The sequence below is a fragment of the Mastigoproctus giganteus genome, chromosome 1, assembly GCF_048544385.1.
Source record: "Mastigoproctus giganteus isolate SK-2022 chromosome 1, ASM4854438v1, whole genome shotgun sequence".
NCBI classification, from domain to species: domain Eukaryota; kingdom Metazoa; phylum Arthropoda; class Arachnida; order Uropygi; family Thelyphonidae; genus Mastigoproctus; species Mastigoproctus giganteus.
In genome coordinates, this window is record NC_143575.1 from 259,955,771 (window position 1) to 259,979,179 (window position 23,409).

At 36.9% G+C, this 23,409-nt stretch overlaps 1 protein-coding gene across 1 annotated transcript in view; it reads right to left on the minus strand.

Annotated features, from left to right (window-relative positions):
* The window catches only part of LOC150091838 (activating molecule in BECN1-regulated autophagy protein 1-like), a 191,854-nt gene that overhangs the window by 140,136 nt on the left and 28,309 nt on the right, over positions 1-23,409 (minus strand). Inside the window, exons 5-6 of the mRNA XM_090369921.1 lie at positions 19,010-19,214; positions 1,581-1,703 (exon numbers count right to left, since the gene is read on the minus strand). Of these exons, the coding sequence (XP_090226047.1) occupies positions 1,581-1,703; positions 19,010-19,214 (328 nt within the window). The remainder of the gene's footprint in view (positions 1-1,580; positions 1,704-19,009; positions 19,215-23,409) is intronic.

Genomic DNA, 23,409 nt, shown 5'->3' on the forward strand with positions numbered 1-23,409 from the left:
CTGGCTACGGAGGCACCTAAGTCCTTCATGCCCATGCCAGTGTCAAGTCAGCGTGTTCTTTGCCAACCTCTTCTCATTATTCCACTGACCTTTCCTAGCATTATCAATTTATTCTTGAGCTAGTTCATAAAGTTTTTTGTGAAAAATACTTGAGTAGGTCATGACACCATTTTTCAGCAGGTTTTGCTGTATTACAAAAGCTGGAGAGTACACAATTTAGAAATAGCATTTCTTAAAATGAAGACTTTTGCTGGGGATATAAAGTGTTAAAGAAATGCCAAGAATACATACATAGCAAGTAGCCAAATAACTTGAACTATACTGATGTATTCAGGCTTATATGTGTAGGTAGTATATCTGAAAGGTTTGATACATGGGGTACATTACTCATTTTGGTAACTTGCATTTGTATTCCAATAGCTGATGGCCTGAAGAAAAATGTGCCCATTAGACCACTAAAAACTAGTGGAATTAACAATAAAATTATGAAGAACATATGCCAGGCAGCTATACACAAGTGAATTGAGTACTACATTTCACTCACAATGAGACGTTATTCAACCACTTTAGTACTGATAATTAACTTCCTGTATGGACTATCCCTTGACCTAGCCTTTTAACATCTGGCTAATAAAATATTTCTTTTAAACATGGTATTCAGTTTGACTACTAATTATATATCATGTGAATAATATCTGTACATAATTAGGTAGAGTCCAGTCAGTGGAAGATATAATATTCCTTATCAATTTGTATTTTAATTTTATTTATTCTTTTTGGTAGTTCTGATTTTAACTTTTGCTAGTATGCAGTTGGCAAATGTCAGCTCTTCAGCATCACTTGTTGCAGCTTCCTGATGCCTTAGGAATATGATAAAAAAGCTAATTTTTAACTTTAGTTTTTTTTATATGAATTATCCATGTTCTTTTATCTGTGGTTACAGATTCATATAGAAAACAGCATGTATAAAGAATCACAAGCAATAATATAGGCTACACATAGAGAAGCAAATTGCATTAACCTGTGACATTAGATAATAAATTTTCTTTAAAGTTGAAAAGTAAGAAATTTCTTTCTATAAATAGATCAGGAGGGAAATTTCAATTTCAGGACCTGAACAGCAGTAATATTATTCAAAAATACAGCACATGAATTCAAATATGAATCATTAGGCAACAGGAAAGAAAAAAAAATTATTTCCTTGATAATTCATCCTGTTGGCAACATTAAGAGACTAAAGAATGGCTGTTTGCCACTCTGAGTGGTATACAGAACACAAAAAGGAAACTTGAAAGACAATAGGTCTAAACAGTTTATAACTTTCGTAAATTAAAAAGTTAGCTTATACAAATAATACTTAGGAAGAATGTGATAAAACCTGGTGTTTAAAGGATTAAAGTTGGTTCCTTTCACATTAAGTGTTCTGATGGACTGGATACTCAAAAAAAAATAAATAAATAAAATTAAATTAAATAAAAAAATATTTTTTTAAATATATATATATATATATATATATATATTTGATGTTCATTAGGAATTAATACTTCATATGTAAATTAATAATAGATTATGCAATATACCTGTTGAGAATTTCTGTGAAAGGTAGCTGCACGAGTAGCAGCTTCTGCATATTCCCTTGCTTGAAGAAGGGCTTCTTCTTGCATTGGAGATATCCCAGCCGAAGATTCTTGTGGATATGACAACTGAAAACAGATTTTTGAACAGCAAAATGTTTTGAATGACGAAATGTACAACATCCTGAAAAATATGCAAGGATCTCATTAAACAGGCCAAAAATAATAACAGAAAAGGAAACTGTTGTCCTGAAAAATACTGCTTATGCCAGGGGTATCAAACTCAAAGGACCAGAATCAAAATATCAAAACTGACTAGATAAGCAAGACTCCAAATAATATAAACTGATATAAAATGGTGGAACCATTTCATTCCTTAGTTTGCTGTAGTTGTACTGGAAATCTCATAATTTTGGAAAATTTTAATAAATAAAATAAAATTAAATCAAAAATAGTGATTACTCACCCCAGCCCCAACAAATCTTTTAGTGCTGGCTACATCCTATTATAATTTTCATGCAGGGTCACAGATTTTTCAAAAACATCATGAGCTAGATCCAGCCTGTAAGCCATGTTTGACACCCCTGGTTTACACAATCAAAACACTAAACTGAATAATTTAACTTTCCCCCCCTTACAATATTGTTGAAAACATCACATATACCATACCATCAATACAATGCAATGCAATAACAGCAATATGACAAAAATCACAAAATTTTGATCCCTGAAAATTTGTCTGCATATAACATAGGAATCGAGGCACTCTAATTTGTTTCCATAATATAGATTCTGCATATAATATATAACACATAACTTATAACTCTATTCCTATGCTATATGTCTGCACATAATACAGGAATAGCGGCACTCTAATTTGTTTCCACAATATAAAGATTCGTGTTTTCTTTTTTACTTTTGTCAAAATTAACTTTATTGGGTCCCCTATATCTGCGGGGCCTCAGGTTGCCGCCTCATGTGCCTGTGCCTAAGTACAGCCCTGATCAAATTGTGCAATTAGTAATTTGCAAAATTTGCGTATTGTGTGGGAAAATACTTTTGGAGAATCCTACTCCTTCCACCTGTGACATTAGCTAACTATAGCCCTGAATGAAAAGGCATTTAAGAACTCCAATTTCTATTCAAAATTCCTCTCCAAATGAGGAAGTGACAAAACTACTACACTTATCAAATGACAAGGAGTTGAATTGTTTGCAGGGAAACTAGTTTCCTATGTACTTTTATTTCTATGTATTATAAGACTGGGATGATCAAAGTGTGATCTGAACAGGTACACACCTGTAAGTCTGATTTCAGCAGCAGGAGAAAAAAAAAAAAAAAAAAAAAAAAATTATGGAATCTATGATTATAGGAAAAACTACTGAAGCTGAGAAACAGTAATGCTCTAGGTGTGGGTGGCACTCACATCCTTTCATATTAAAACATGCTGTGCATGAGTGCATCACTCCAGTGAAATCATTAACAGGATGATGTCCTACAGTTCAATGAGATCGCCATTAGACTTTGGGATGATCCCAGAGTCTAATAATGAATGGAGAAGTGCTAATATCTCCACAGTCTGCAAAGCAGTCGCAAAAGATGTGATGAGCAACTACAGATCAACGAGGTTGACCTCAGGTGGGAAACTTCATGGAGTCAGTGGTTAAGGATACAATACAGAATCATCTAAATAGGAATGGTATCCTTAAGGGATCACAATATGGGTTTGTGAAGGGGAAAGTCTTGCATGATCAACCTTGTTAACTGTTATGATGAAAGTTATAATAGCAGTAGGATAAAAGAAATAACTTTGACATTATTTAACTTTACTTTAGCAGAGCTTCTTCTAAGTTTTCCCATGAAAGGCTGTTATATAAATAGGAGTAAATTGGCATTACTGCTAGGATCCTACATTAATTAAAAGGCTGGCTAAAAGAGAGGAGACAGAGGATAGTTACAAATGGATGTTCTTCAGGGTGGACCAAAGAAACTCCACTTGCTACATCATGACACTGTATAGACCAATGTTATGCTGTAGGAAGTGGAGTCCCTCAATATTGGGGCCAATTCTTTCTCATCTTCCTTAATGATACTGATGAGAAAGTGCAGAATAAGTTGTCAAAATTGCTGGTGACTTAAAGGTAGGAAGGGTGGTTAATGACCAGAATCAGGCCATTTTCCTTCACAATGACAAAAAAAGAAATCGCAACAGGTTGATAACATCTAAAAGGGAAGTTGCAACATACATATACCATCAAAATTCGAGAGCTTATTTCCTTAATGTATGTGGTTCCAGTCTTGTCTGTTAAAATTTTGTATTAGTATGCAAAGGTAAATCAAAAATAAGGCAAGGTTAAGTTGTTTTGTTTTTGTTTGTTTGGGGATTTATTAGGTGCATTGGCATCTATGATCATAGTGCGGCTTACGTGGTTAGTATATATGCTATTTCTTCTTGGATAGAGTTAGTTGCAAAGCTAGTACTAGTAGATTAATGTTTAACTAGTTAAAGGAGGTGGTATACATTAATCACTTTGAGAAATGTAAAAATTCTTAAGACCTTTGTTTTATTATTTAAAAGTGAAGTAAGTGTAAGAGAGTCCTGTTGTGGCTGGAGTAAAAAGATTCTGACTTCTTTTGTATACTTTGTGCATTTGACAAGGATACGTTTCACTTAAAGCACAGTGTTACAGTGATGACACTGATGGGGTATCTCTCCCCTTAAAAGATAACCGTGAGTGATATTTGTGTGACCTATTTGCAGATGAGCCAATATTACCTCCTGCTGTTGGATCGAACTGAAGCTAGAAGGCCATCGTTCAAGGTTTGGCCTGATACTTTGAAGCTTATGTTAGGTTGAGTTTCCCATGATAACTGCCACTAGTACAAGCATTTTTCCTGGATTATTGGTCAACAGTCTTGATGAGGTACTTTCTACTTGCTGTCAGGTGGTAGGTTAGCCGATTAAGTAGCATTGTTTGCTAGTTCATTTCCAAGAATTGCCATATGTCCTGGGACCCAACAAAATTATATGTTCCTCCCAAGTTCTGATAAGGTATGTAAAAGATGTGATTATTTCTTTCACTACTGGGTGGGTGATGTTCATTTTGTTTTATAGTGCTTGAAGCACAATTCTGAGAAAACAAGAATCTGAGAAAACTATGCTGTTTTTAATATCAGAGGACTCAATATAATTCAGTGCAACCTGAATTGCTATTAGTTCGGTGGAGAAAACACTGAACTCGTATGACAATTGATATGCTAATATGATGTTTGGAAAAAACTGTGGCGATTCCAACGTGGGCATAATATTTTGACCCATCAGTAGGTACTACAACGAAGTTGGAAAACTGGTCCACTACTGAATAGTATAACTGCAGCGATTCAGCTGCAAGAAATTCTCTATGTAAAGTAGATTTATTCCATTCATGAAGGTGTAAGTCACACGTAGGTGTAGTGATGGTCCAAGGAGGAGGAGAGAATGGGATATGTGCCACATTGTCTAAGGATAAATTTAGTTCTTCTAAGAGGTGTTTTATTCGCCAGTAGGGCGTTATTTGGTTTTTAGGAGCATTAGCAACTAAGGCCATATTGCTCGGGGGATATGCGGTGGTCATTCCCTGACCTTTCCGTATCCCCCGTATTTGGTGGTGACGGGCTCGAACCCCGGTCTAATCAAGAAGCGTGTGCTACGCACTGCTGCTCCTTCCCAACTGGCTACTGAGGCGCCGCCAGTAGGGCGGTTTTGGTATAACCTGCTGTGCTGTGATGTGAAAAGTATCTGCCAATTTGTGTGTTCTGGCTAGATCTAATTTTATATGCATAGCGTAGTATCAGTCATTGTCTTCTGATTGAGAGAGGAGGTTCGTGTGCTTCAGCATATAAACTATGTATTGGAGATGTGCGATATGCTCCAAGGCAATTCATATTGAACTATGATGGATAGGGTCAAGCCAGTAAAGGTCACTAGGTCTTGTACCCTTCACTGGCTACAGAGCACCAGCTATACACTGGTACTCTATAGTCAAGCTTCGATCTTATTAAGGCCTGTACAATCATAACAAGGTAAGGCAATCAGCCCCCTACTTGGTTGCTGAGAGAATCCCGATGATATTTAGCTTTTACTGACAGGATGTTCTTAGTTTTTTAATATGCTCTAAAAAGGTAAGTTTATGGTCTAATGTGATTCCTAAGAACCATATGGTGGGGTGAACTGCTATTGGTGGCCATTCAGTATTAGTTCCAGATGTGGGTAGAGTTTATGTTGGAGGCAAAAATAGATGCACAATTTTTTGGGAACAAAGTTGAAAGCCATTAGTTTGCATCCATGAAATGATCTTAGTTATTGCCCCTTGTAACTGTCTCTCACCAGTATTCGCATGACACGAAATGCTAAGATCATCTACAAATAATGCTATGTCAAAAGTCTTTGGAAGTTGTTCAGAAATGGTGTTTATTGCATTAGCATAGACATATGATGCAAGAAAGCAAGCTTATGCAGCATCAGCCAAAAAAAAAAAAAAAAATTCCACTTCATCCCTCTGTTCGTTCAAAATACCTGTCCATCTGAGCCTTAAATTTATTTAGGCTATCAACTTCCACAACAAGGGATGGAAGTCTGTTCCACCAACCAACTACCCGCTGGCTAAAGGCAAATTTCCGCAGATCCATTCTACATCTGTCTTTGCTCAATTTGAATTTATACCCTCTCAGGTGATTATTTTCAGCAAGAGACAGAAACCCATCAGCATTGAGCATGCTCAAACCATTCAAGGCTTTATACACCTCTATCAGATCACCTCGCCGGAGCCTAGTCTCCAGACACTGTAATTTGCAAAACTTTAGCCTTTCTTCGTAAGAGCAATCCTTTGTTCCATTCACTAATCTTGTTGCCCTTCTCTGTACTCGTTCCAGCAGCTCTACATCCTTCTTGAAATGAGGTCTCCAGACCTGTATACAGTACTCAAGGTGTGGCTTGACCATTGCCTTATACAAGGGAATAATCACCTCCTTATCACTGCTAGAAAAATTCCTGTATATCATTGATAAGACACCATGAGCTACTCTTGCAGCCCATCTGCACTGATCAGAGAACTTCATATCTGCCTGCACTATTACCCCAGGTCCTTTTCATTCTCTCCACTGTCAGTATAGTACCACAGAGTTGATACGTTGCTCTGGGCTTGCTGTTTCCCATATGTAGTACTTTACATTTGCCAATGTTAAACTTCATTTGCCACCTCTCAACCCATCTGCACAACTTTTCCAGATCCTCTTGCAGCACCATAGTGTCAGTAGTGTCCTTAACAACCCTGCCAACCTTTGTATCATCTGCAAACTTGGACATTAAGCTTGATATACCATCATCAATATTATTTATAAATTCAGAAAACAATAATGGACCCAACGCTGAACCCTGAGGGACTCCACTAATAACATTAGTCCATGATGAACAGGGTCCATTGATTACCACTCTGTCTTCTTCCCCTCAACCACCCCTTTATCCATAGCAGCAATTTGCCTCCAATGCCACACTGCTCCAATTTGTGCAGCAGTCTTCCATGTGCAACAGTATCAAAAGCATTTCTAAGATCCAAGTATATAATATCAAAGTTATTCCCTGCATCCAGTTCTTTTGTGACTGCATCATAGTATCCAATCAAATTGGTCAGACAAGACTTCCCTTTAACAAAACCATGCTGTGTCCGAGCTATAACTGAAGTCTTGTCTAAATGATCCTGCAGTGCTTCTTTAACCAGTGCCTCCATTAATTTTCCTGGAACAGAAGTTAAACTCACAGGTCTATAATTACTTGTGTCAGCCTTTTATCCTCCTTTGTGAATTGGGGTCACATTTGCACATCTCCAGGCTTCTGGTAACTCTATTGATTCCAAGAAAGTTCTCATAATTATGACTAAGGGTTTGCTTACTTCCTTTGCTGCCTCCTTTAATATAGCTGGATAGATCCCATACACCCCAGGTGCCTTTCTTGCGATTATCTTCAACAATTTCTCCTCCACTTTACTCTCAGTTATTACAAGATTATCCAGCTTACTGCAAGAGTTGAATACACCTCTGGTATTCCCCTCGCTGAATAACTCCTCATGTGTGAATGTCAATACAAAATATTCATTTAGTTTGTTAGCTACCTGAGCAGGATCATCAACAGTTGAACCAACGATATCAAGTGGACCAATCTGATTCATCCCCTTCCTTCTAGAGTTTACATAAGTAAAAAACTCCTTGCTGTTTTTTTTTGCATCCCTTGCCAAAGATTTCTCGTAATCTGCCTTCACCTGCCTAATCTCCTTTGTAACTTGGTTACAGATCAACTTATATCTATCATAGGCTTCTGTGTCACGTGTCAATTTATATGTATCCCATGCATTTTTCTTCTCAGCCATATGTCTCATTAGTTCATCTGACATCCATTTAGGCTTAAACCTTGAACAATATTTCTTAGTTGGTATGTAAAGCCTAGTACCTTCCATGATAAGTTCTTTGAATGCTTCCCATTTTGAATTTGCTGTTGGTAACATCATCAGTTGGTCCCACTGTATAGAATTTAAATACTGTCTCAGACCACCGTAGTCGCCTTTACGAAAGCAATAACCCTTCCCTTTACCCCTGATGGTAGTTACCTCCTTGAGTAAATCCCACTTCAGAACACTGTGATCACTGCCACCTAGTAGTTCCTGTATCTGCAGATTCTTAATGCATGAAGACTCACTACTGATAATCAAATCAAGAGTATTGCTCCATCTAGTTGCCTCCCGAACATGCTGATGTAGAAAACAATCATCCACTAAATCCACAAAAGCCTTGTTAGTGTGTGAGTGACCAACCCACAAATTCCAGTCAATATCTGGGAAATTAAAATCCCCCATTATAAGACTCTCTGATTTACTGGTCCACTCTGTTTCCCTTTACAGTTTCTTATTATACTCATCAGAGTCATTAAGCCTATAGCACACTCCTACTCTCAATTTTGATCTCCCAATGCTTATGTCACACCAAACTGACTTGACACTGCACTGTCCGGTGATGTCGACTGGCTTCACTTCCTTGGATTTTATGTGTTTCTTAACTAATAGCATAACCCCTCCTCCCTTCCTATTCTGTCTATCCTTTCTGTAGACGTACTCCCCAAATTCCGGTTCTGTATTCCTTATATCTTGATGACACGATGTCTCTGATATCCCAACAATATCCGCCTTAGATGTTTTGAACAATACCTCAAATTCATCAAATTTATTTACCTAACTTCTAGCACTGGTGTACAGCAAGTATACATGCACCTGTTCTTTTTCTTAGCTACCCTAACACAACCCATGTGTTTACTTGTACCGCAATGACTCCCAGCAGTCTGTGAAATATCCTGCATCTTGTTTTCCAGGCTTCTGCTCATTCCGATAGAAGCAGTGCAAGAATCACTTTCACCTCTGCCAGTGGCTACTGTTAATCTATTAGTCCTTGTATCCCCCCCAAGCTAGCAGTTTTCCGACCCACCTAACACTGCCTCGATAGCATCAGCAAATATTCTTGCACCCTTTCTATTTAAGGGTATCTTATCCCTGTAGAAGCAGTCCCTTCTGTTAACAAGCACAGACCAGGCTGAGAAAAATTCTACCCCTTGAGCCTTGCACAATCTTTCCAGGGCCGAGTTGATCAACAAGGCTCTCATCATATACTCCCTCCTATCGGGTCTGGGTAGAATTGCAGACAATTTCAAATTCAACCCTAATTCACAGCTTTTTTTCAACAGTGACCTGTACTTGTTAAGTAATTCTGCCGGTCTCCTACTCTTAATATCATTAGTGCCAACGTGTACAACTATATCACCTTTTGCAATTATAAAAAGAAAGGGGAAACTCCTTCCTCTTGTAAGAATACTTGGGATAAGGAAATTTTAAATCATACCTGAAATGTGTGTTTGTACAGGGGCAAGGTTGAGTGTAAAACTAAAACTTCATGTCAGAACATGCACGCATGGCCATTATACCTACTACATCGTTAGACAAGTTTACATGTGTTTCTAGTTGCCAGCATTCAGTATGTTTTGCACAGACAAGGTGTAGACATTTTAGTCTGATTTCACTGTTGGTGAGGAACAAGCTACAATCAAATTTGTGTTCAGATAACAGCGCATTGCTCACAAAGGCTCAGATTCACAGAAGAATGTTATTACAATGTGAAGAAAAGTGCATTAGCCAACAAAATGTATGTGAATGGGTGGAAAGATTTAGAAGTGGCAGAACAAGTGTGGTCAACGAAGACTGTTCAGGCTGTCTGACAACTTCAACGATGGTAAACAATATTCATCAAGTTAATGCTCATATTCAAGAAAACAGATAGACCAATGTCACTGATGGTGGGTTAGATATCTGCAGGGTGGGGGGGGGGGATCTACACACCTGGTCATACGAACCCTAAAATCTGTGTAAGGCAGATCTCAATTTTTCACAGAGGATATGAGATGTGCTTGGAGAAGTAAGGGAACAACATGGAAAGTAATACTAAAATATTTTCCTTTTCTTGATTTAATAATAAATAAATTGCCTTTACTCTTTTGTTTACCTTATACCTACTCTAAGTGCAATCAAAGAGTTCACGGACTAACCCTGAAGTTGTGGTATTTACAGCAAGTTGCAACTTGTCACAACATATTCAGCAACTCATCTAAGTATAGTAATACAAGACTTATCCGCAGTTATTCTAATTTATCACACAGTGAACAGAAGATATTTTGTGTTCTGCTGCATTTTCAAATGAGTGATTTTACTTATCAGCAAATCTGCATCATATTTTGTTTCAAAATAGGGGAAAAGTACAAGAAACTGATGAAATATTAATTAAAAACAATTTCTGGAGAAGATGTGTGTGTCGTTCAAAGATGTTCTAGAGGTTCACAAAGTGTAAAGAGGAATCATTTTGTCTGTTGAAGATAATAACTCTGACTGTTCTTCAAGTTTAAAAACCAATGATTCATTCGCTCACATTTAGTATTAGTATTTAGTATTAGTAACGGCCGTATGGTGCAAGAAAGCCTATGGCTTATGCTGCACCAGCCAAAAAAAAAAAAAAAAAAAAAAAATCCGAACAAAACAATGATAAAAACAAAAATTAAATAAATAAATAAATAATAATAATTAATAAATAAATAAAAATAATAAAATGAAATTAAAAATTAAATAAAAAGGAAATTAATCCTATCATCCTATGCGCTTCCCTTACCCGAAAGTACTATCCAGATGACCTTTGAATTTCCCCAAACTGTCGGCCTCTACCACCCATGAAGGCAACTTATTCCAGTAATTTATAACTCGCTGGCTAAAATAATACTTCCTGCAGTCCAATCTAAACATTTCCCCGCGTAACTTGAATTTATGTCCCCTAGTTCTAGCATAATTTATAATCTTGAAAATTTTGTCCTCATTCATTTTACTGATGCCTCTCAGAGCCTTAAACACCTCAATCAAATCTCCCCTAAGGTGTCTAGTTTCCAAACTCTGCAACCCACATATTCGAAGTCTTTCTTCATACGGACGCCCTTTTGCCGATCTCACCAGGCGAGTTACCCTTCTTTGCACCCTTTCAAGAAGCTCGATGTCTTTCTTTAGGTGCGGTCTCCATACTTGAACACAGTATTCCAAGTGTGGTCTAACATAGGCCTTATATAATGGGATTATCACGTCCCTTTTGTACTTCAACCTTTAACCATTTGTAAATCTGTTAGTGAAACTGATATTTCCGAGTTATGTCAATCAATTTTAATAAAAGTTTTGGGAATGTGATGCATTTTGGTCAAAATGCATCAATTTGTGCCTTGCATCTTCACTGCTGATCCGAAAGAACAGAGTGTTCACCATGTGAGGATCATTGTCAATATGCTGCTGCCGACCCACCTTATTTTTTCCATCATTACTGGTAATGAATCTTGGGTTATGACTCAGAAACAAAAGCTTTTAACTTACACAAAACTACTGTAATTATTTGTAATGAATATTGACAAAATTAATGAATGCTGGTACTCTCAATGGAAGACTGTCTTCTCTAAGGGCCAAAAGAGCACAACAATCTTGTATTGTATTGTAACAATCATGCTTATTGTATTTTTTTTTGACTCACAGGAATGTTTTGCTATGAATTTTTCTCACGTGATCAAACAGCAAATCACAAATACTATAAAATAGTTCTATGGCGATGTACACAATGCTGTTCAGAGAAAGTGGCTGGAAAAGAGAGTTTGGGGGAATTGGTGTTTGCAGAATGGCAATGTTCCTGCACACCCAGTTCCACCGAAAAATTCTTGCAAAAACACTCCATCAATGTGGCTCCCCATTCCACTATACTATACTGATTATATTTAGCTCACTGTGATCCCCTCTTTGAAAAGCTTAAATCCCCCTTGAAAGGTTATACATAGATTTGCAACAACTGGGGAAATTATTCTGAATGCAACTAGACATAGGAACCATTAGCAATTACAAAAGAAGTCTGTGCTTCCAGGAGTTGCGGAAGACCGCACCTAAAGAAAGACATCGAGCTTCTTGAAAGGGTGCAAAGAAGGGTAACTCGCCAGGTGAGATCGGCAAAAGGGCGTCCTTATGAAGAAAGACTTCAAATATGTGGGTTGCAGAGTTTGGAAACTAGACACCTTAGAGGAGATTTGATTGACGTGTTTAAGGCTTTGAGAAGCATCAGTAAAATGAATGAGGACAAAATTTTCAAGATTATAAATGATGCTAGAACTAGGGGACATAAATTCAAGTTACGGGGGGAAATGTTTAGATTGGACTGCAGGAAGTTTTATTTTAGCCAGCGAGTTATAAATTACTGGAATAAGTTGCCTTCATGGGTGGTAGAGGCCGACAGTTTGGGGAAATTCAAAGGTCATCTGGATAGTACTTTCGGGTAAGGGAAGCGCATAGGATGATAGATTTAATTTCCTTTTTATTTATATTGTTTTTTTTTTTTATTTATTAATTATTATTATTTAGTTATTTATTTTATTTATTTATTTATTTTTTGTTTTTATCATTGTTTTGTTCGGATTTTTTTTTTTTTTTTTTTTGGCTGGTGCAGCATAAGCCATAGGCTTTCTTGCACCATGCGGCCGTTACTAATACTAATACTAATTGCAATCCATGTATACGGTGTCAAGGAAACTAATTTGAAGGAGGCCCCATCTGAATAGCTTAATTTCCCAAATATTAGTTCAGTCTATAAACTTTCTGATCACACCTAATATGGAGTGGGGGGGGGGGGGGAATTATATATTATAAGCCTTTTGTGGCAATGGGAAATTGTGGGAGCGAAGTTAAAAAATATGTAATTAATGATATTGAAATTTCGCAAGATTATTTAATGAAAAAACTTTCAAGCCTACAGACCAGTAAGGCTCCTGGAGTTGATGGAATATACCCTATAATCTTGAGAGAGGCGGCAAGCGAGTGCATTGAACCACTGAGGCTGGTTATGCAAGCATCACTAGACTCTGGGGAGATTCCCTTGGATTGGAAAAGTGCAAATGTATCTCCCATACATAAGGGTGGCTCTAAAAGTGAAGTGGGAAATTATCGACCTGTCAGTCTGACTTCAGTGGTGGGGAAAATCATGGAGGCAATGATCAAGGGTGGAATTCAGGATCATTTGGATCGAATTGAAATTCTCAAGGATACTCAGTATGGTTTTGTAAAGGGAAAATCATGTTTAACAAATCTGGTTCGCTATTTCGAAAGGGTCACTCACGAGCTGGATTTAGGGAATAATTTCGACATTGTTTATTTAGATTTCAGCAAAGCTTTTGACTCAGTCCCACATGAGCGGTTGCTTTATAAGCTGGAACAGGTTGGAATCACTGGGAAAATCCTTAGATGGATAGAAGGATGGCTTCAGGGCAGGAGGCAGAGGGTTGTGATAAATGGCTATTCCTCAGATTGGGTTGATGTAAGAAGTGGGGTTCCCCAAGGATCAGTATTAGGACCACTGTTGTTTTTCATTTTCATAAACGACGTTGATGAAGGGATAGAGGGTGTGATGTCTAAATTTGCAGATGATGTTAAAATTGGTAGAGTAGTTAATGATCACAGAGAGACCTAGATAGACTTCAAGAATGGTCAGAAAAATGGCAGCTATGCTTTAATCCAACAAAGTGTAAGGTATTACACCTGGGAAACAGTAATCCCAAAATAACTTATTCACTTGGTGGAGTTCAACTAAACCCAGTACTGGAGGAAAGGGACTTGGGTGTTACGATACGGTCAGACATGAAATTCTCTGAGCATTGTAAACAGGTTGCAAGGAAGGCCCATGGTGTCCTATCGATGATCTATCGAACTTTTGCAAGTAGAGATAGGGACGTGATAATCCCATTATATAAGGCTTATGTTAGACCACACTTGGAATACTGTGTTCAAGTATGGAGACCGCACCTAAAGAAAGACATCGAGCTTCTTGAAAGGGTGCAAAGAAGGGTAACTCGCCTGGTGAGATCGGCAAAAGGGCGTCCTTATGAAGAAAGACTTCGAATATGTGGGTTGCAGAGTTTGGAAACTAGACACCTTAGAGGAGATTTGATTGAGGTGTTTAAGGCTCTGAGAGGCATCAGTAAAATGAATGAGGACAAAATTTTCAAGATTATAAATGATGCTAGAACTAGGGGACATAAATTCAAGTTACGGGGGGAAATGTTTAGATTGGACTGCAGGAAGTTTTATTTTAGCCAGCGAGTTATAAATTATTGGAATAAGTTGCCTTCATGGGTGGTAGAGGCCGACAGTTTGGGGAAATTCAAAGGTCATCTGGATAGTACTTTCGGGTAAGGGAAGCGCATAGGATGATAGGATTAATTTCCTTTTTATTTCATTTTATTATTTTTATTTATTTATTAATTATTATTATTTATTTATTTAATTTTTGTTTTTATCATTGTTTTGTTTGGATTTTTTTTTTTTTTTTTTTTGGCTGGTGCAGCATAAGCCATAGGCTTTCTTGCACCATACGGCCGTTACTAATACTAATACTAATATATATATATAATTACTAATAATACAAATTAGGCATAAGAAAGAAATAAAAAGAACAGATATCTACAAACGTAAGTGGCAGCATAATGCAAAATCCAACAATATGTGTAAATTATAAAAGAAATGTAAATTAGACAAAAAAAAAAAAAAAAAATGCAGAAGAGCAAAAAAATAAATAAATAACATGGACAGAAGAGAAAAATGAAGATATGTGGTAGGAAAATATGTATAAAAATTTTTAAATATTAGATAAAGGGCAAATAATGCCAAATTAATATATTAATTTGGCTAAATTTACCAATAAATGTTAAATTTAGACCACAGCCTGCTTGTTAACACAGAGGCCAATACAATATGAAATATTACAAAAGAGACAATTAACCTACTACTAAAGAAGATAGACATAAGATGAACCACAAGGAACAGATAAAAACAACCATTATATCCATTCTCAGAGGCCACTGGACATAACGGCTGTGAATATTTCTGCATTTCGAAAGCAACAAAAGTTACTGCAACTGCTGTAAACTCAAACATCAACCCAGCAGAGCAATAAAATAACATCACGGAGATCCTAATGCAGCAACAGAAAAAACAGGAAAGATTAAAGTACACTTTGCTAAGCCGGATAACCACCAGAATGAAGAACTGAAGCTGATAACCAGAAATATGAACCAATTATAGAGGTCCGTATAAGTAGAGCAAAACAAAGCAACTAACACAAACTACGTGCAGGAAAAAAAAAAACCAAGCACAGTAAGTAATGACAGACATAAGTGGCTGCTTAAAGCAATATCCAACAACGCATTGTGTAAGCTATAATAATTAATAATAATATAAATTTGGCATTAGAAGGAAAAAAAACAGATACCTGCAAACATAAGTGGCAGCATAATGCAAAATCCAACATGTTGTGTAAACTATAAAAGAAACGTAAATTAGACAAAAAAAAAAAGTTGGAAGAGCAAAAATCAAACAACACAGACAGAAGAGGAAAATGAAGATACATGGTAGGAAAATATACAAAAATTTCGAAATATTAGGTAAAGGGCAAATAATGCCAATAAATGTTAAATTTATACCGGCACCCACTTGTTAATGCCGAGGCCAAGACAGCGTGAAATATCACAAGAGACATATGAACCTACCATTAAAGAAGATAGACATAAGACTTTTACACACACACACACACACACACACACACACACACACACACACACACACACACACACACACACACACACACACACACACATGTGTGTGTAATTCTGTATCTAAAATGTTTCTATTTATAACATTTCATTATGACAGTGACATTATTTTTTTGTGACTCATAACGTCCACTATAAAAAGAATAAAATTGAAGTGCTATAACTTTTAATATGTACAGCATGACAATACGTAAGTTTTTTTTTTTTTTTTTTTTTTTTGTTCCTAAGCAGCTCCACATGTGCAGAAATCATGCATAAATTCTCTGTCAGTTTGCTTCATACTATGACAGTGTTAGAAACAGTGCAAAAATTTTATCCAAATCACTCCTAATCTTACAAATGTGTAGAAAATGGTTTGTTATTTTGTTTTTTTTTTTTTTTAGGAGCATTAGCAACTAAGGCCATATTGCTCCGGGGATATGCGGTGGTCATTCCCTGACCTTTCCACATCCTCTGTATTTGGTGGTCACAGGCTCGAACCCCGGTCTAATCAAGAAGTGTGTGTGCTATGCTCCTGCCCACTTGGCTACGGAGGCACCTGCAGAAAATGGCCAGAAAGCATTACAGTGAAAGCAATCTGAATAATGACAATGTTAGAAATGTTAAAATTGGATACAAGGGAACATGCAATGGACATAAGTCAAATATTTAACTTACACAAAACCTCTGTATTGATGATCTGTAAGAATACTGATAAAATTAAATAATGTGCCAAGTGCAGCACTAACAAGCACTGCCAGAATTATGAATGGAAGAGACCAAATGAATAATATGGAAAAACTTAAAAATGTGTATGGAATAGGAACCTGATGACAATGACTTAATCCTAGAATTAGATAATTTCATAAGTCTTCATGTACACTAAGGATTATTGCAGGGTGGAAAAAAAAAAAAACTTTGGACAAATTTGTGCCAATCCTGGATAATTCATCTACTTTACTTGGAGGAACTAGCTCATAAAGCAAAGGTTGTGTTTATGTCACTAAATAGTTTCTTAATAAACTGATGATGGATCCAGGTGTGACTGTAATATTTATGGTTTACTGCCACACCATAAGCCAGCTGGCATGGAATATTGGCATGGAACAGACAGTGACACAGCTATGAGTAGAATGTGCCATGGTAAAATCCCACTGGAAAACCCATCCAGATAACTATATGTTAAAGAGAAAACCTATCATCCTTTTGAGTTTGTGATATTTTGCTACCCATGCCTATTGAAATATCACTGAGCACAGATGACAAAGATAAACCAAGGGTATGCCAAATAAGATAAACAGCTTCCTCGGTAACACATCCTCTGCTTATACCAATTATCCCAATGGAAACAATACGTTTAGGGAGAAATGTGAAATTTTTTTTTTAATCCTTTCAACTTATGTAAAGTAAAATCTGTCTTTAACTTCTAAAAAAAAAAATCACGGATAATCCTTAATATACAAAGGGTACTAGGAAAGTTTTGCAATATGATGCAACAATGAATCACAGGAAGCTGCTTGTTGCTGCATGTTGAGACATGTTCATACGTGCATAGTAGCCGCCGCGCCAAGTCGATGGGCTCAGTTATTCATTAGTAGTGAGAGTGTAAAGTGCTTGCGATGGCATCGTGGTCACAAAATGAGATAAGGACAGTTTTGCGGTATAATTTCGTGCGTGGTTTAACCATAGACCAGTGCTTAGAAGAAATGACTCTTGCACTAGATGATGATTGTCCACATCGTACAACGATATTCAGGTGGTATAGAGAATTCCAAAGGGGAAATTTCACTCTGGAGGATTCTGAGAGGCCGGGAAGGCCACGAACGTCAGTTACGGAGGAAAACGTTACTGCTGTGAGGAAAATGCTTGACGAAAACAGGCGAGTGACCTACCAACAGATAGAGGATACTTTGGGACTAAATGCACCAGCAATTCGTTCGATTCTGCAAGATCATTTACACGTGAAGAAACTTTGTTCTCTCTGGGTGCCGCATCAACTGACTGAAGAGCAGATGACACGACGTGTGACTTGGTGCCGGGAGATGTTAAAAAAGTTTGATAAGGGACAATCTCGGTATGTGAACAACATCGTGACAGGTGACGAGACTTGGCTGTACTATTACGATCTGCCGACCAAGGCTCAAAACAAAGTTTGGGTCTTTGATGATGACGACACACCCGTAATTGTCAGAAAATCCCGATCTGTAAAGAAGAAAATGATAGCTGTATTTTTCAAATCGAGTGGAATTGTGGAACGTGTCGTTTTAGACACGCAGAAGACAGTCACAGCTAAGTGGTATACTGAACAATGCCTGCCTAAAGTCATTGGATCTATGAAGAACCTGCGGCCAAAGTCAAGAATGGACACCTGGTACCTCCATGACGATAATGCTCCAGCTCACCGCGCCAAAGCCTGCACCGAATATTTGACCACGACAGGACTGAAACTTCTCGAGCACCCTCCCTACAGGCCAGACCTTGCTCCCTGCGACTTTGCACTGTTCCCGCATGTGAAAATGAAGCTAAAAGGGAGGCGGTTTTCCAGTGATGAGGACCTTCTACGGGCTTGGAACAACGAGTGTGCTTTACTCCCTAGTGAAACTTGGCAGAACTGGTTTAAAGATTGGTTTCGGAGGATGGAGAGGTGTATTGAATGTAGAGGAAATTACTTTGAAAAAATTAAATAAACAAAGCTGTATTGCAAAACTTTCCTAGTACCCTTTGTATTTCATGTAGCACTTCCTGTAGCACTTATTCAATGACACTAAAGATAGCAAAATAGGAAATGTTAGTAATTAAATTACTGTGCTTTATTTCTTAATTTTGAACTTAATTATCTTTAACTAATCAATTAATGGATAACTGATTAATATTAATAGATTAATTGTTAATTTAATAGGTAAATCAGTGATTATTACATAATAATAATTACAAAACTTGTCATTATGTCCATTTCACATGCAAAGACAACTAATTAGTGTGGTCCATCAAATGATCCAAGTCTGTACTTTGCTCTTATATTCATAAATTATTTGCATTGTGAACTACTTCACTTACTTCCACTGCAATTTAGCAATACCATACTTGCCATACACTGAATAAATTCCATACTTGAAAACTTACATGAAAAAACATACTTGCCATACACTGAGTAAATTCTATCAAATTCAAAAATGCAATTAACAGAAAATATAAAATAAATATAGATAGATAATCTTACCTCTTCTAAACCTTCAAGACGACGATACATGGTCATTAAACGACTTAAAATGCTGCGCCTTTGAGAAAAAATTGTGCGAGTAGGAGGGGGCCGTGTTGCTCCTTGACCTAGAAGTGTATCGAGAACACTATTTCTCATGTTTTCAGAAGAAATATTGGAAATTCCTGTTATCAGCCTATTGCCAAGTGGATCAAATTTAACATACCTATGAAATAGAGAAATTGTGACTAAAATGGCATGTAAAAGATAAAAACCAAATGCTAGTTTTTAATGCTTCAACATGAGAATGTTGAAGCATTAAAAACTAGATTAATAACATAGCAAGACTATGAGGATAGTTCCTTCTGTCCTCATAGTCTTGATCAACTGAATGTCTAAAGAAGATTGAATACAGAGTGATTCCTGTGCCTAAAACAAATGGCAGTCAGTCTGTTGGATTTTTAATCACTCTCAATTACTTTAATCTGGATTAAATTATTAGAAAAATGTATGCTTTGCCACTTATCAACCCAAATCTTCCATAAAAAGCCAATACTTACCAACTCTAGAACAAGAAAATGGTCTACCATAACATGCTTAGATATCGTAATTCTCAATGTGTTTCGAATTGGATGGACCTTCATGCTTGTCCTTGATATATATATCTACTGAATTTGGCTCTTTTCTATTAATTCCTATTTTTCTCTATCCAATTCTTTCTAATCAAAAATTCTGAGTACTATTTGATAGAATTAAACTAATTCTATCAAAAAGTAACTCATATCAAATTTGAAAATCAATTATTAACTGAAGACTCCAAAACAGAGATCCCTAAGGGTAGTTTCTTGTAAGTCCTACCTTTTGTTACCCTCTTTATACATTTCTTAATAAAAACCAGAGGTTTCATTCATAAACTTAAAGCAGATGATATTATCTTCACTTGATCAACATTTTCAAACTGGAAATCCCTAATAGTACTAGTCAAAGAGGCATTAAAAATATTTCTACCATTACAGGCTTCAATAATTCATCTTCTTTAACTAAATTCAGCCAAAACTCAATATGTGAACTTCTTTAGCACTAAGACTTCTCTTCTCTTCTGCCAATTCTTGTCTAAGACCAACTCCTAATGCAGTTCTGGAGTTAAGTTTCTTGAAATCTTAATAACGTCTACAGAAAGGATAGACAAGATAGGAAGGGAGGAAGGGTTATGCTATTAGTTAAGAAACACAAAATCCAAGGAAGTGAAGCCAGTCGACATCGCTGGACAGTGCACTGTCGAGTCAGTTTGGTGTGACATGAGCATTGGGAGATCAAAATTGAGAGGAGTGTGCTATAGGCCTAATGACTCTGATAAGTATAATAAGAAACTGTACAGGGAAATAGAGTGGACCAGTAAATCAAGTCTCATAATGGGGGATTTTAATTTCCCAGATATTGACTGGAATTTGTGGGTTGGTCACTAACACACTAGCAAGGCTTTTGGGGATTTATTGGATGATTGCTTTATAAATCAGCATGATTGGGAGGAAACTAGAGGGAGCAATACTCTTGATTTGATTATCAGTAGTGAATCTTCATGCACTAAGAATCTGCAGATACTGGAAGCACTAGGTGGCAGTGATCACAGTGTGCTGAAGTGGGATTTACTCAAGGAGGTAACTACCGTCAAGGGTAAAGGGAAGGGTTATTGCTTTCGTAAAGGCGACTACGATAGTCTGAGACAGTATTTAAATTCTACACAGTGGGACCAACTGATGATGTTACCAACAGCAAACTCAAAATCGGAAGCATTCAAAGAACTTATCTTGAAAGCTACTAGGCTTTACATACCAACTAAGAAATATTGTTCAAGGTTCAGGCTTAAATGGATGTCAGATGAACTAATGAGACATATGGCAGAGAAGAAAAATCATGGGATACAAATAAATTAACTTGTGACACAGAAGCCTATGATAGATATAAGTTGATCTGTAACCAAGTTACAAAGGAGGTTAGGCAGGCGAAGGCAGATTACGAGAAATCTTTGGCAAGGGATGCAAAGAAAAACAGCAAGGAGTTCTTTACTTATGTAAACTCTAGAAAAAAGGGGATGAATCAGATTGGTCCACTTGATATCGATGGTTCAACTGTTGATGATCCTGCTCAGGTAGCTAACAAACTAAATCAATATTTTGCATCTACATTCACACATGGGGAGTTATTGAAGATAAATACAATAAAGGCACCTGGGGTGGATGGGATCTATCCAGTTATATTAAAAGAGGCAGCAAAGGAAGTAAGCAATCCGTTAGCCATAATTAGAGCTTCCTTGAACTCAGGGGAAGTACCAATAGACTGGAGGTGCAAATGTAACCCCAATTCACAAAGGAGGATCAAAGGCTGACACAAGTAATTATTGACCTATGAGTTTAACTTCCGGTCCAGGAAAATTAATGGAAGCACTGGTTAAAGAAGCACTGCACGATCATCTTGAGAAGAATTCAGTTATAGCTCAGACACAGCATGGTTTTGTTAAGGGAAGATCTTGCTAACCAATTTGATTGGTTACTATGATGTAGTCACAAAAGGATTGGATGCAGGGAATAACTTTGATATTATATATTTGGATCTTAGAAAGGCTTTTGATACTGTTGCACATGGAAGACTGCTGCACAAATTGGAGCAGTGTGGCAAATTGTTGCTATGGATAAAGGGATGGTTGAGTGGCAGAAGACAGAGAGTGGTAATTAATGGACACTGCTCATCATGGACTAATGTTATTAGTGGAGTCCCTCAGGGTTCAGTGTTGGGTCCATTGTTGTTTTCTGTATTTATAAATAATATTGATGATGGTATATCAAGTTTAATGTCCAAGTTTGCAGACAATACAAAGGTTGGCAGAGTTGTGCAGTTGTCAATGATATACAGGAATTTTTCTAGCAGGGATAAGGAGGTGATTATTCCCTTGTATAAGGCAATGGTTAGGCCACATCTTGAGTACTGTATACAGGTTCTGGAGGCCTCATTTTAAGAAGGATGTAGAGCTGCTGGAACGGGTACAGAGAAGGGCAACAAGATTAGTGAATGGAACAAAGGGTTGCTCTTACGAAGAAAGGCTTAAGTTTTGCAAATTACAGAGTCTGGAGACTAGGCACTGGCGAGGTGATTTGATAGAGGTGTATAAGGCTTTGAATGGTTTGAGCATGCTCAATGCCAATGGGATTCTTCATCTTGCTCAGAATAATCACCTCAGAGGGCATAAATTCAAATTGAGGAAGGACGGATGTCGGATAGATGTGCGGAAATTTGCCTTTGGCCAGCGGGTGGTTGGTTGGTGGAACCGACTTCCATCACTTGTTGAAGTTTATAGCCTAAACAAATTTAAAGCTCAACTGGACAGGTATTTCGAACGAACGGAGGGGTGAAATGGGAGTGGTGTGTGTGTGTGTGTTTTTTTTTTTTTTTTTTGGCTGATGCTGAATAAGCTTGCTTTCTTGCATCATATGCCTCTACTAATGCTAATGACAGCTCGTCCCTGAGCACCAATAATTGACAAAATAAAAAAAGCACTCGGTATTTGGACTGATGATAGATCCCAAACAAACAGATCCCAATTAGACAGAAATGTAATTAAACAAACAGGCACTAAAAATTTATAAACATTTAAAAGAAAATGGAGAATCTTCTGTTAATCCAGAGTTTGTTCCCAGTAAAGGCTGGTTTGAGCAATTTAAAAACCACTTCTCATTATATAAGGTTTCAAGGGGGAAATGCATGAAGTATGCAGAGGAATTTCAAAATATTACTAAAGAGCACAGATGCACACTACATCAAGTTTTCAATGCCAATGAGACAGGTCTTTGGTGGAAAAATTTTTTTTTCCATAATAGGATGTTTATTTCAAAAAAAAAAGAGAAAACTGCACCAGGTTTAAAGGCATCAAAAGATCATGTAACATTACTTATGTACAGTAACACGTCAGGCAATTACATGATAAAACCTATGCTAGTTTATAGCTCCTCTAATCCACATGCAATGAAAGGTGTAAATAAAAACACGGTTACCAGTATGTTGAAAAGCAAATAAAAAAAGCTTGTGTAACTGCCAATTTATTTAAAGAATGGTTTCTAAATTGTTTTGTGCCAGCTGTGGAAAACTAAAGCGGAAAAATCTAGATTTCAAAGTTTTATTACTATTAGATAATGCACCTGGCCATCCAAAAGATTTGTCATCCAAACGTTGAAGTAATGTTCCTACCACTTAATACAACTTCTTTAATTCAGCCATTAAATCAAAGCATTATATCTATCTTTAAAACTCATTATATCAGAAAATCGTTGAAACGGATTTTGGAAAAAATTTATTCCAAATCTACTGAAGTGATGGAGGCATGGAAACTTTTTCAATTGTGGACTGTATCGGAATCATAGTTTTATAGC